Source organism: Ambystoma mexicanum, chromosome 3q, assembly GCF_040938575.1.
Source record: "Ambystoma mexicanum isolate Mex_15411 chromosome 3q, UKY_AmexF1_1, whole genome shotgun sequence".
NCBI lineage: Eukaryota > Metazoa > Chordata > Amphibia > Caudata > Ambystomatidae > Ambystoma > Ambystoma mexicanum.
In genome coordinates, this window is record NC_090926.1 from 999,416,845 (window position 1) to 999,431,792 (window position 14,948).

Consider the following 14,948-nt stretch of genomic DNA (forward strand, 5'->3'; position numbering starts at 1 on the left):
TAATTATCTCATGAATCAGTGTGTCTTGTGGCGACTCTCCCATTGCCTCATAGCTGCACTCCTGTGTGCTGTGCATCGGGCAGCTCCTGCCTCTATTGTACAATGTACTCTGCCAAGTGTGGTTGCTGTAACTTCTGCCAATAAATAAAATTCCCCCAACAACCCGCCCTCCTCCCCCCATTTTGTCTTGTTGCACCTTAGAACCCCATTTGTTGTTTAGGCGCCTTACAAATATCCAATAAATAAATAAGAGTTCACAGAACCCTAGATCATATAGGGTGGTTTTAATATATGCTACCCATTGTAAGAACATTCCACCTTCCAGACGCATCAGATGGACTAAAGCATTACGGTATGTAAATAAACCAGGAGTGTACCATAACCGTAGCCAAAACAACACAGGTTTCGTAGCAGCCGTCAACATCAAGATGAGTTGGCATATTCGGAGCCCTTCGCAATAGGATAAGGATATATTTAAGACATGTATTCTCCAGTCTTTCTAATCATACAGTGTTTGCATTTCCCCAAAATTCTGTCCCATAAAGAGCAGAAGTAGCTGCTTGTTTCTTGTACACTTCCACAGCTGGGGCAATAGCTCCCTTTCCATGCCAATTGAAGAACCCCCATACTGCACTGCTTCATTTTAGCAATGTAGCACAGGATGTATTCAACTGTGTTGTGCAACACCCACTATTGTCAAAACGAGTCCCCAAATAATCTTACAACCTAACCTGTATAATTGTCTACCCAGATATCAGTGGTTTGTTATTTCGCGAACCTAGGCTTGGAGATCATAGTTCAGTTTTAGCTCTCGAGATTTCCTATTAAAAGACGCCAGAGTAACTCTAAGCCCTGGTGGGGAGGTGGACAATAATACAGCATTGTCCACTAAAAAAAAGCACAGGACATTTTTCCGACCCCCATCCTCGGTGGGTCCAAACATCCTTCAAGCAGAGTCAAAATAAACTCAATAAAAATACAAAATCATCGCAGGGCAAGGGCATACACCTGCCTCAACCCCTTGATGACATTAAATTGCGGTGTAACCTTGCCCGCTAAACCTTGTTGTTCTATAATAATTGGATAGGCGTCGTATGGCAAAACCGCATGGTCCTCTTAATAAAGACCCGCCATTACAAGTCCAGAGGTACACCATCGAATGCCTTTTTAAGATCAACAAATACGGAATACAACTTGTAATAATCGTAAATAGGCAAAAACTTTGATCTACAGTGCCTTTCCCCTTTTGGAACCCCACCTCTAAGGGGTGTGAAGGACCAGGAATGAAACTGGGACACAGTGGGTTCATGATTCTGGCCATAGACTTTTATCAACCAAAAGTGGGTTTGGGAAACTCCTCTCTTTCCCTGCTCTGAGGTATTTTCCCTACTAAAACAAAACGAATGGGTCGGTCCTTTGTCAGACTGTCCAAAACAACCAGTCCTGTGTCCTAAGTACTATTCTGACACTCATCTTCTAAAATCAACTCTAACGTGAAAAGGAAATGTCTCTGGAATGGAAAAGTGTACAAAGGTTCAAAAGAAGAAATCTCTAACACAAAAGGTTCCAGGTGGATAAAGTTCAAAAAGGTAATTTGCTTCCCCTGTATTTCTCTACACCTAATAGCAGTTCCTTGAGTTTATTTAAATCAACATAATCAGTATTCGAAGTAACTTGATTGAAAATCTGAATCTTAGTACACTGTCTGGTGTACTCTCCTGCCAGGCTTCTTTCACTCCTGGGTATGTTTCCCTCACACTCCTAGGTTAGCTTTTGTTATAACTTTGTCGGGATTTCCTCATGTGATATATTTCATATATTATCCAGCTTGGTCTTGCCTGGCACACTCTCCTGCCGAGGCTTGCTTTATATGCAGACACTTCTGATTTGTGAATGCCTGGTATACTCTCCTGCCAGGACTTTTTGTATGCACACCACTTCTTCTGATACATTTATTCTCATACACTTGTGATTTGAAATGCCTTGTATACTCTCCTGGCAGGGCTTTCTTTACATGCAAAACACTTCTTCCCAGATGCTTAGTTTCATATATTTGTAACTTGAAATGCCTATTATACTCTCCTGCCCGGGCTTTACCTGTGTATGCTTAAAACTTGACATTCTTTTCTAACTATATTGTTCTGTTCCTTTAAGACATATGGCTTCCTTTGTTCTGTCTCATTCATATCATTTACTTCTATTTCCTCTTGGTACCAGTGTCGGAATCCCCCAGTGTCTTCTTTCCCATGGGCAGACTCACTGGGTTACTGTAGCGGAAATTGGCTCTGTCACAGTGAATCTGCAGTAATCTGTTGGCATCCTGCTTGTTCCTTTCAGGCTTGCCGCCTCTTCCTTTTGGTCCCCTTCCTTCTTGCTGCATTCGCTTTCTGGTTGCACATTTCCCTGGACTCCAGTGGCAAGGAGGCTGCTCTCCGGTGTAGCCACATGGCAGGAAGCCGTCCTTCCTGCTCTAGCATTCCCACATCTTACCGGATTATGCAGTCTGCTTCCCTCGGTTCCGCTCATCAGAGTGGACCGGTTTTCTCCGGGCAGGCTTCCCTCATCGGCTGATTTTGCAGTTTTTAAATGTCCTGCCTTCGAGAATGTACTCACAATAACTAGAGCGCAGCGTGTATTCCCGACCTTTCGTGATCTTCGTTACTCGGCTCCTCTTCCTTGTGGCAGTACTTCCAGCATTAGAAAAAGGGAAGGAAGTTTGTGATATCTTTATTGGTAGAGTCTGCAGCAGTCTGTAGTAGGTTTTAAAGGGGAATGAGGAGAGCTAGAACAGCATGACATTAAGTCATTAGGAATGGCAGGGACATCCTTAAAAGGAAAGGGGTGATTTCAATGTTTCTCCAGCGATACCTATCACCTCCTCTGAGATTACCTCTCGCCATGCGGTCCTTCCCGCAAGTGTCCACCCCCAGGGGCAGGATCCGGTAGTTGTCCCTTGGGCGAACTCACTGGGTTACTGTAGTGGGAATTGGCCCACCCGCAGTGAATGTGCTGTGATCTGTCGGCGTCCCGCTCGTTCCTTTCAGGCTTGCTGCCTCTGCCTTGTGGTTCTATTCCTTCTCCTTGCTCTTGCTTTCTGGATGCACGTTTCCCTGGACTCCAGTGCCGCAGGGGCTGCTCTCCATTGTAGCCACATGCCAGGAAGCCGTCCTTCCTACTCTGGTATTCCTGCATTTTACCAGATTCTGCAGTCTGCATCCCTCGGTTCCTCTCATCAGCCGGTTGGCTCCACAGACCTCGCTCACACTTGGCAGTCCCTCTGTCTACTCCGAGCGGACCGGTGTTCTCCGGGCAGGCTTCTCTCATCAGCTGATTTCCCGGTTTTAATGTCCCGCCTGCCAAAATGCACTTGCGATAAGTAGAGCGCATCGTTTGTTCCCAGCCTTTCGAGATCTTCATTACTCGGCTCCTCTACCTTGTGGTAGTACTTCCAGCATTAGAAAAAGGAATGTCAGTTTGTGATAGCTTTATAGGTAGAGTCTGAGAAAGTGTCTTTAGTAGGTTTTACGATGGAATGAGCAATAACAGCATGCCATTAATGCATTGGGAATGGAAGGGACATCCTTGAATGGAAAAGGCGGAACCATGTCTCTCCAAGGGATACCTTGTCACCCGCTCTCTGATTACCTCTCCCCATGTGGTTCTTCCCCCAATGTCCACACCCAGGATCAGGATCCGGTAGCTGTGGTCGATCCCTGGCTGCATGTGGAGAGGCTATCCATAGAAAAGGGGTGATGATGCCCTCCGATTCATCACATGGGCTAATGATCCTATTATCTCTGAGACATGCCTGCACGTGTTTAAGGATGACCTTTGCGAAAAGTTTGACACAGCTATCTAAAAATGAAATTGGCGTATAATTCACTTGATGTTCTCTCCCTTTCCTTTTGTTTATAGGCACATGGACTCTGGGGTGGCCATATAAGGGAGCATCACATGGGGAGACGACCTCCGGGGAGATGTCATGGCTTCATCGGGTGGGACATGGTATCATCTATTTACTCCTGACAACCCTCCCAGATCTAGTACCCCATGGCCTATTGTTATACGCACACTCCTTCTGCCATGAATAATAAGGAAGTATCGCTTTCCAATTCCCCCTACTATTTATCTAGGAATCATTCACCATTTAAGACTAATAACAATGTATATTCAAGTCTTCCGAACCAATTCCAAAATCTGGACTTCATGTCCTAGAACAGAGGTCTTCAATCTGTGGGGCGCTCCACCATGCCTGGGGGGGGCGCGTGATGCCTTCCAGAAGAAAAGAAAAGAAAAAGAGTAACGCTTTTTTCTTTTTCTGCCGCACTGAACTGAGCATGTGCAATGGGGAGCCACTGGCTCCCATGCACATGCTCAGCCAGTGCAATGTGGTGGGGGCGTGGCCATGGAAGCAGAAAATAAGCACAGCCTGGACGCGCGCTTTCCTGCATTTGGATGGCGCGTCCAGGCTGCGTTGTGGTGTCCTGTGTTCCCTGTTGTTGCTGCTGCTGCCGACGTGTGCGAGTGCGAGGTAAGTCACCCGTTCCGGCTTTATTTTTAACACGGCTCCCCCGTCGCAATCTGCAACGGGGGAGCCGCATTATTAATGCAGCACCGGTCCCCCTGCGCCCCTCTCTCCCTGCATCCCCCACATTGGGGGGCATGCATGAAGGAGAGGAGGCGAGCGGGGGACCGGAACTGCTCTGCCGGTGTTTTTTTACAATGCGGCTCCCCCATGGCAGATTGCTGGAGCCCAGCAATCTGCCATGGGGGAGCTGCGTTATTAATGCAGCACCGGTGCCCCTGCGCCCCTCTCTCCCTGCATCCCCCACATTGGGGGGCATGCATGGAGGAGAGGAGGCGAACAGGGGACCGGAACTGCTCTGCCGGTGTTTTTTTACAACGCGTCTCCCCCATGGCAGATTGCTGGAGCCCAGCAATCTGCCATGGGGGAGCTGCGTTATTAATGCAGCACCGGTGCCCCATGCGCCCCTCTCTCCCTGCATCCCCCACATTGGGGGGCATGCATGGAGGAGAGGAGGCGAGCGGGGGACCAGAACTGCTCTGCCGGTGTTTTTTTACAACGCGGCTCCCCCATGGCAGATTACTGGAGCCCCCCTCTGACCTTTATTCACTCTCTTCTACTCACTCCTCATATGATTCCGTACTTCTCGCAACCAAGAAACAATACTTTTCCTCACTCTCTTCATAGCCCACCATCCGCTCCGTCGTTTTCAACTCCTCAACAATATCCTTTCTCCTTACCCACCTAATCCTTCTTTTTCCACTTCTGTATCTGCCTCAGACTGAGCGGGCTGCTTTACTTTGAAAGTCACTGTTTGTTCTGCCTTTGGGCCCACCCTTCACTCCCGTGGACATCCTACTGCCTTACCCACTCACCCTCTACCCTCAACTCTTATTCCTTCTGTATACCCTCAGATTCTTCCTTATCTTGCTTCTCTTATTAACCTTTCTCTCTACTTTTCCCCTGTACTTTTAAGCATGTTATTATTATTCCTTTTCTGAAGAAATCTCTCAGTCCCTCTCTCCCTTCTCCGTTGTGTACTTGACGGTATCTTCCTACTTGGATCTCCACTCTCTTCTCCCTTACTTGTCGGGCTTTTGGCCTGCACACTATACTGAGACAGCTCTCTTAAACGTCTCAAGCTCCATTATTTCAGCACGCCAGAACAAACTTGTATTCTAATTCTTCTTAACGTATCTGCTGCCTTTGACACTGTTGTCCACCCCACTCTACACTCTTCTTTCTTCCCTGGGCATTTCTGGTTCTGTCTCCTATTCAATGTCCTGGGCTGGCCTTCTTTCATCCCCCCCAAACCCTTCCATACAGGGTACCCTCTTTTCCCTCAATACTATTCCCCTTTCCTCACTTATTCCATCTTTCAATCTATCCTGTCACTTTTACGATGACTCTCAGATTTTATTTTCCTTTTCTAAATTCACTGATACCCTTCATTCCCAAGTCTGATACCTTTCATTCCCAAGTCTCGGCTTGTCTTTCCTCCACCTAATCTTGGATGTCTCATTTCTTCCACCTTAACCCATCCAAAACAGAGGTACTGTTATTTCTTCCTTGTCCCTCTTCCTCTTTCATCTCCTTTCCTCCTTCTCAGAGTCCCACTCCATCTATAACTCTGACATTATTCCCATCTTTTTCACTACTTTCTGCCACTATTTTAACATTTGAATCATGTCTTCTGTTTCATTTTCTCTCTATCCTCTTTAAATGTATCCATGGTCTTCCACCTTCTTATCTCTAGTCTCCCTCTAATTTCTCTTTCTCTGCTCACAGTCCGCCCTGCGCTCAAACCTCCTTGTGCGTCCTCATGTTTTCTCGCTTTTCGCGTACTTTCCCCTTATCACTGCAATTCCTCCCTCTTACCATCCATCCGTTCATAATCCACCTATCATGAGCTTAAAGCTATCTTGTATCACGCTTATCTGATCCTTAATACTTTGCATGTAATAATTTACTGCCATCATTACTTTCTTGTTTGTACCGTGTCTTTCTGTATGTTCAGTGTTTTGGCAAAGCGCTATAGAAATCTCAATAAATACAAATACAAGGTGTTTAATTGTAGGTCGTTTAGGTGATGCCACCAGCCCAGTCCAGGATACTCAGTTTAGCAGCTATGTGGTAACAGACTTAGGTGCAGAGTTAGCAAGCCAATGAATGGCGTACATCTGCTGCAATAAGTGCATGAAAAAAGCAACAAGCGTCTCCAAATATGAAGTTTCTTTATAATAAGCTTACTTGGCAACACTGGCCTCACTCATTAGGTGTTTTAGGAAGTGGTGATCAATAGCTGTTGGCAAGAAGTGATATTGGAGAGTTCTCTCCCAGTGGTCGAAGTGGGCGGGAGCGGTTGGGAGCGGTGCTCCTCTACTTCTTTTAATTAAGTTTTACCATTCCTATACTTTTATTTTAAAAAGAAACCGTTCTGAAACGGTTTCGTTTTAAAATAAAAGGTAGGAAGCAGTTGAAACTTGCACTTTCAGTGCAGTGCACTGAACATTCCCTTAAACTGCAGGCACATGCATTTGGGGGTTTATATTGTGCATGGGGGGGGGGTGTGTCGATGGGGTTTGCGGAGAGCGGTGCAGACCAGTAGGGAACATAGCTCCACTACTTCTTTTTGTACACTTCGACCACTGTTCTCTTCTAGCGTTGTTGATGTGGTTGCCTTGATAGATATAGGATTTATGACATATTATGGTGAACTCTGAGCCCCAAGGTCTATGTTCAGACAGACTTCAGTTTTTAGGTCAAGTACTTGAGTTCCCGCATTCTTCTGTGTGTTTCGGGTAGGAATGTCTTCCCAAATACCAAATGAATACAAAATACATATTCAAAGATTACCACAGATTAGTAAATGATCCCTTGTAAAAAAAAATGAAATAAGATCCATGTACTACCAAGCCTAGGCTATATTTCAGTATTTAATTTTGCTGAAAAGCATTATTGTATGTTACAATAATGCTGATTTGGTATTGCTAGTGAGCTGATGCGATTGCTTGCAGGGCATGAAATAAGCAGTCTCGCATAGCAATTTGCTAGGCAATTCTGTAGGTTTGCTAATTAAAATGACAGTTGTGTAGCACAGCTTGCTTTTTAAATTCCTGTGTTCAATGAAAGCACAGCTCACCCGGAATTCCTCTTTTTTCCTTGGCGCTCCCTCCACCCTCATTTATTTGTTCACTGCAAGTTCAAAGAAGCTAATGGAGAGAGAGAGTGCAGCAGTAATCGCCTCCTCCACTCCAAAAATTTCCAGAGGGCTGTGTCGAAGTGATAGGCAAGATTTTTTTCTCTTTTTTGAAAATAATTTCAAACCAGAAGTAAATTGGGATTTTAATTGGACTAACTACATACTGTCTGGCAAAGACCAGTATGTTTTCACTTTATTTCTTTTAAAAGAAAGTTCTGACATTCTCTTCCTAAAGATTTAAGATGTTACAGAATGCATAATTATAATTAAAGTATTTCTACTGTGAAACACTGCATTGTCCCCATGTTGTTCAGTAAAATGTAGGTTTTTGTATCTCAATCTCATAGTGTAAACTACATTTCATTTTGTTGGTGAACATGCATCATATTGACAGGTAAACACTTTTGAAAATGTACATGATCACATGGCCAAATGCTTTTGATGACAAACCTAATTCTGTGACATGTTGATTGCATATGTTTGTTCAACTGGTGCTCCACCCATGAGCTGATCCCAAACTCCTTCACATTTTTATCTTATCACCCTGTTGCTTTATACCAGCTACCCTAAAAGTGAGATAGTTGCAAAACTACAATATTGCACCTAGTTTGTACAGCTATCTGCCTGCATGCCTGCTATGCCATCCACTCTGCTTAGTCCCATTCTTTCCTCTTACATATGAATACACCAATCTAACTTGATGTTTACACAAGGTATTGATCAATAGTTCCATCCAGTCTGTACATGTACAGATCTACTGTAATACCATACATTGTAGTAAGCCTCCGGAGCTTGTATTGCTCTACAGTTTTGATTGCATTGTATATTAGCAACTGCAGGAGAGAGCTGGCTAGTCTGGAGGCTGTGAGGACAAGCAGAATCTGTGAGTAGCAGCCCACATTTCATGCAGGCCACCCAGCCTTCACCCTGTCCTTGTAGGTGGTGCCCCAGGCTGAGTCTCCATTGGATTTACACACCTCAATCTCCTGCCCAATCACCTGCACACCTTCTTGCTCACATGCAGGTACTGGAGATACATTTCCAATCACGGACATATGGGTAATTTCAAAGTATGAATTATGCAAATCCTGGTTCCCTTAAAAACAAAAAAGTATCAACATTGCGGATGGTGACGCTGAGTGCTAAAAGTGATAAATACTGCTTTCATGGATGCGCAGGGCTGGAATGCTGCGCTTGTGCTTACCTGTCTTGTGCTTGAAGACTGTTAACCCCCATCCCCCTGTAAGTGGTAATTAATGCTATATTGAAAACAGTTGATATCAATGACAGGCTAGGGCCATCTTGTTCACTCGAAGTTGACAATTATCCTGCCTGCTGCAAATCCATACTGCATACTTAGTCTCAGGCTATGACTTTCCTTTAACATTGTGAACTTCTTGATTTTATGAAACTTCTGAACTTCTCCGTAGACAACAAATGATGGGTCAAGCATACAATATATGGGACACTACCCTGTGGAACACTGGCTGCACCCAGTTGCACAGAGCCTTGCACCGAAAAACATTTTCAGGGTTGTTTTATCATATCTTTTTAATTATGTCCATTCATGCAGCTAACAATTTCCATTTTACAGACACTCTTCTCGCTAATGTCTTCAGCGCTAGACAAAAATTCTGTATTGTTGCTAATGTTATGTCTTGGGAACAAATAACTTGTGGTGACATTTCAACATTAGTTCAAAATTGCTAATCAATTAGGTTTGTTCGGTAATCAAGAAAATGTTAATTGGCAAATTCTGTAATTCAGTTTTTGAGAACTATCTTATGTCTTGACTGGTAATGGCTAGATTTGAGAAATGGGGTTTCTCTCTCTGTTGGCTGTCCATTAGTTTGGGTCGGTTGGGATTGGGAGGTTTTAAACGTATGGAAGGAATATTGTCTGTTGTGGTAATAGCATGTGGAGACCAAAAGTGAGGACATTTTGAGAAGGCAGCAGAGGATGATTGCTGAGCAATCACATCCTAATACTAGTATCTTTGTAAGGAGGAAATAGTTACATTTGGTGCTGGTGTCCTGGGATGAGCCATTTGATATGCTGTGCAGTTTTCCAGATGTGAATTGCCTGATGAAGCTCTTTGGGTTTAAGTGAGGATTGGATTTTGTTAGGCAAGATCTCTTTGTGTTGATGAATTATGCAAGGTTGAGGGAAGCACGGGTAGCCATACCCCTCAACTCGCACGCTTTTGGCGGGCGTCTCCCGCCATGTAATCAGTTTACTCACCCGCCAAGCCCAGTAAATGCCCATACACTTGAATTGCCGTGTACCCACCCAAAGAAAAGCAGTTTTCACTCGCCCTGAGGATTCAGTTCTACGGGCTGTTAAGCTCTGCCCTGAATTCAAAACATCAACCACTTGAGCTTGTGCATTACTGCTGCTTCCAGCATATCTTCATAGCACATTGTAGGAAAGTATCACAGAAAACATCAAAGCGGACATCATCTTGACAGGAAGATGGGCCCCTGGCAGGGGAATCTCTCTTTAATACACAAAAAAACTGTGTGGGAACCACAAAGTTAGCCAGTCGCTCTCGCTTTGTTCCCCAAATGGGGCTACCAGTGTATCAAGAAAAGTTCGGGCGGTAAGAAATCTCTCTTCAGTAGTTAATGCAAATGCTCTGTTGAGAGTGATAGAGGACTTCTGAGAAAACAATTCCAAAATCTTTGAATGCAAAAATAGTAATGGAGGCCAGCTGTTGCCTCATCAGTAAGGGCTCATAAACCAATGCATTTCGGAGAAGTTCTCTTTGATAATGGCAGAGCCCTACCAGATACAGTCAAGGGATTTATCATTACAATTGTTATCAAGGTTATCCAACAGTATACATAGGCAAAGTAAATAAATCTGTGTCATCCATCATTGAAAAAAACCATTAAAGATTATCATCAGACAAATAAGATACATACCCAAGTGAGTGCCCAGAAGAGTACATGTGAAGAGAATGTAAAAATACTGGAGATAATGCAGGGTGTCAAAGGTACAGTAAAACATGATTATTAGTGAAAGAATGGTCAATGAAAGTAACTTAATTGTAAGACCAACGGGTCAATCTCTGTGTGAGCTCTGCAAGTCTCAAAACACAATATAATACTACCAGATTTACAGTAGATCACAGCGTGTGAATAAAAACAAATTTAATTACCTCATATGAATGAGAGCAATGCCAATCTTATTGGATAATGCAGGCTCTGAAAAGGAATATGTAGGCGTATAGCGTTTAAAGTAACCCTTATGCTGTAAATGTCTAAAGCACGCTGTGGCATGTAGTCTTAGAGCTTACCTTCTGCTTCTCCAACTGCGGACGTGGCAGTGAAGACAAGCGCGCGCCACCATATGTTTACGCGCGTTACCAGGGCGACCGGTGAGATGTGTGACGCGGCACACATGGGAGTGTAGCCACGCTCACAGCGCCTTGCGTCCCGACTCCTCCATAGCAATAGAGTGATCGGGACGCGTCTGCCTCCTGGCAACAGGGTAATTGACGTGTACGCCATGTATTTGAATCAAAAAGAAAGTGAGCAGAACCCTTACACAATTGCGATTTAAATCACAGACGGCTGTAACCGTGTATTGTTCGTCAAATGAAAGCTTTAACTTCCTCCCACGTGGAAGAGGGTGCACATCAATAAAGGCTTGACGCGTTACAGAGCAAAAAACGCGATCAAGGCTGAAAGGAAAATTTAAAATGCCAATGGCTGTGCAGCACTGTTGTGCGACCTAGTGTGAATTGGATCACTGAAGATCACTGCGCACACAGTGCCAAATAGGAAATACTCAAAAACACAGAATTATGCAAAAAATGTGTGCTGGTGAAAAGAACGTGCGGCATTGGTGCACATAACTGGTGGGTGTCAAATTATGATAATGTGGATCAGTATCAAATAGATGTTGATAAACCACTGGGGGGCGAAAATAGATGTGCAAAGCTGTAACTGCTTGATGATGTAAAAGTGCACTGTAATAAATGGGGGAATTACGAACAAAAAAGACAGTTTAAGGTGTACACTATTGTACTCTGATATGTAAAACCCATATCAAGGGGTTGTGTAAATGTCTGTATAGGTTGTGAGAGGAATAAACATGCATGCGTGAAGATTTCACACTGGAAGACCGATACTATGCATAATAGCATTTCAGATGTACCAATTAAAGTTAATCTCCTCGTTCATCCCCTCCGGGTTGAGGGTGCCAAGGTGGTCAATCCAGTAGGTTTCTTATCAGTCTAATTTAATGATCATGTCCTCGTGTGGGTTTGGTCCGGTCACAACGTCGACTATTTGGAACCTAAACTGGGACAGATTGTGTCTTATTTCCTGCCAATGTCTGGCCACTGCTTAGTTGAGGTTTGCTTTCCTGATGCAGGACCTGTGCTCATTCCACCTGACCTTAGCTGGTCGTTTAGATTGACCAACGTAATAGAGCCCACATGGGCATTTTATCGAATTGACAATGTTCTTACGGTCACAAGTCGCAAAATTCTTCAGTTTGATCTCTTCACCCATACAGGGATGGTTAATGGTGTTTCCCTTGGTAACAAATACACAGTTGGAACAATATAGGCAGGGAAATGTTGCTGTACATCTTGTGATAGGCTCTTTGGTCGATGGTTTACTTGAAACCAATTTATCTCGCAGGTCTCTCTTCCCTGTCTGTTGCAGGAGCTGCACCCCATCGCTTAAAAGTGAATGTGAGAGGCAAACAGTCGGCAGGCGAGAGGGACGGACGGTTCATGCTTGTTGGGGGCGGTGGGCAGGATGGCAAGCACAGAGGCAGAGTACACTGTGAGATAGGGATACAGATAGACCAGACGGATTATGAATGTGTTTGCCCTACAACAACCACCGGAGGGTGGGGAGACCTATGTCTAACCCAGACCCACTGATTTGAGCGAATATGGGAGGAATATCGGAGTGCTGCAGCCTAGAGACCAACATTGGAGGACAACTGCGCCTGTTCCCTAGCTGGGGGTCAGGACAACAGCCCAGAGCGACTATGCTGAAGTGAAAGAGTGGGGACTGCCCGAACGTTGGGAAGGCTTTGCAAACTTAAGGCCAGACGAGGAAAGGCATAGAGAACAAGCCAAAAGGGAACAGAACATATGTTCTGAAACCAGAGGAGTGGTAGAGGGTTTGCCAACAGAAGAACTCAAGAGAAGTTGACAAAAAACTAAAAACCAACCAAGACCTGGCTCTGTATAGGGCCTGCATGAAAAGAGAAGGAGAGAAACTTGGACAAGCAAGAGTGGTATTCCCAAAAGCATCGAGGTGAGTTTCTATGGGTGGAATAGAGCAGACGTTCACTGGAAGAATAGGCATGTTGCATGGCAACCCCAGGCACACACAAACCAACCAACATTGAGCCACTCCAACTTGGAGACGGAGTTCATATGAAATCAAGAGTGAAATGCTGCATTTTGGGAGTCTGAATTTGAAGTGCCAGAGGAACAAAGGAGTGATTAATTAAACCCCTCCATTCTGCTGGAAGGAAAAAGATATCTGTGGGAAATAGTGAACACAGACGTATTGCGTTGTAATTTGGCATATGGATCCTAGTTCCAAATTATCTGTAAGTGCTGTTATGGACAGAAGAGAAGAGTCCAGTGGGGAAAAAGGGGTACACGAGTAAAAGGCTGAATGTTGTCATATCCAGGCCAGGCTTCAGGCAGTGTAAAGACAAGAAGAGACCAGCGCTTCTCACAATGTACTTTTGTAAGTCAATGAGTGAGCCTAAGACTGTACATCCAAGGGAAACTGGGAACAATCGGTTAGCGGCAAGAAGGACGTCTTCATTTCCAGGTGAAATGATGAAACCAGAGGAGAAAGTAAAACCAGAAGTGCAGTCTGGGGAAGTGCCCCAAAGGGAAAGCCAAAGTCCACACCATGACACAATCCTGACAAATGTATGTCACTTTAAAACATATTTGGACTTTAATTTTTGTCGTACAATGATCGTGTATAAGGGAGGAGACACGATTTGCTACATCACAGCTATTTTAGCATGCTGATGAAACGGGATATCATGATGAATGGGTGACAAATGCAAGTGGTAACATTTATGAAGCTGATTTTTTTTCTTTCTTTTTTTTTTAACCACTGTGCATAGATGTGTCTAAAATGTAAAGCATCTTCAAACGGTTCACCACTGTCATAGTAATATTACCCGTGGGTGGGCCCTTGAAGAGGATCCAAGTTTTGTTGTGTAGCACAAACTACATCCAAACTGAATCTCTAGGTGCATAAGGGGCTTTTGGTTTAGTACCCACCAGCGTCGTCTTTACGTTCTGCGCAAAAGGATGCATTAGGACTGTTTCAGCAGGTGAAGGGAGAGTTCAGACTCTGTGCCCATTCCTTGCCTCTCATCTGTGACTGTCATCATGGGCATCGTTTGTGATGGTGGTTTTGAAGATGAAGAAGTCAAATGTTGGAAACGGAGAGAGTCAGGTTACTGTGAAAGAGCTCATTCTTCATTACGGGCGAAGTGGGAGTTTATCTCCTTTAATATACCAGATGTATTATAGCAGTCCTTTGCAGGCGGTGGGAAAAGACATGGGTCATCCAAGCTATTCTAAAAAACGTTCCCGTTTGCGCAGCCCACTAAGCGTATCTCTGACTTTTCAATAATTGGGTTGTCTGTTTGCACATGCTTCCATTGAGTGTGGTGCACCTAGACCATACCGTTAACCACACATCCCGTGTCTTCCCCGAACAGATGATCCTGGGAATTGGTCTTGGTATCCTGGTGATAAGCACGTACTCCACTCTGTCGGTGACTGAGGACATACCTGTGAAACTGGATCCCTTGCCTGCGGAGCTGATGAAAGACCGAGAAGAGCTGAATCCTGACCCTGCTCAAATCCCGGGTATGTTCTTCAACGCTTATTGAAATTGGCTCTTGCTGTTCGGCCTTATACCACAGTTATATTGACAATTTGCATACCACAAACACAGACTGCAATGTCTCTTCATGCTTAAATCGTTCGCATTTTTTGACCAGAAAAGATGAATGGCTTTGTGAGCCCAGGCGCATGTGGCCTGTAATTCAACCACATATCTGTGCAGCAAAAGCTCAGCCACCCCATTGGCAATCTCCCAGGTGGTTGTTTGGTACCTGTTTAAGATGGGTTTGTTGCGTTTGGATCAATTTATGCTGACAATATTTATGTTGACAATGTTAGTCTCACTGGTGTATGACAAAACATTTTAA

The 14,948-nt window shown here is 44.4% G+C and overlaps 1 protein-coding gene across 4 annotated transcripts in view; it reads left to right on the forward strand.

The window, feature by feature from the left end:
* SLC38A10 (solute carrier family 38 member 10) overlaps positions 1 to 14,948 on the forward strand; it is a 748,880-nt gene that overhangs the window by 370,983 nt on the left and 362,949 nt on the right. For all 4 annotated transcript variants that reach the window (XM_069655155.1, XM_069655156.1, XM_069655158.1 and 1 more), the window contains one exon: positions 14,454 to 14,604. In XM_069655155.1, the coding sequence (XP_069511256.1) occupies positions 14,454 to 14,604 (151 nt within the window). The remainder of the gene's footprint in view (positions 1 to 14,453; positions 14,605 to 14,948) is intronic.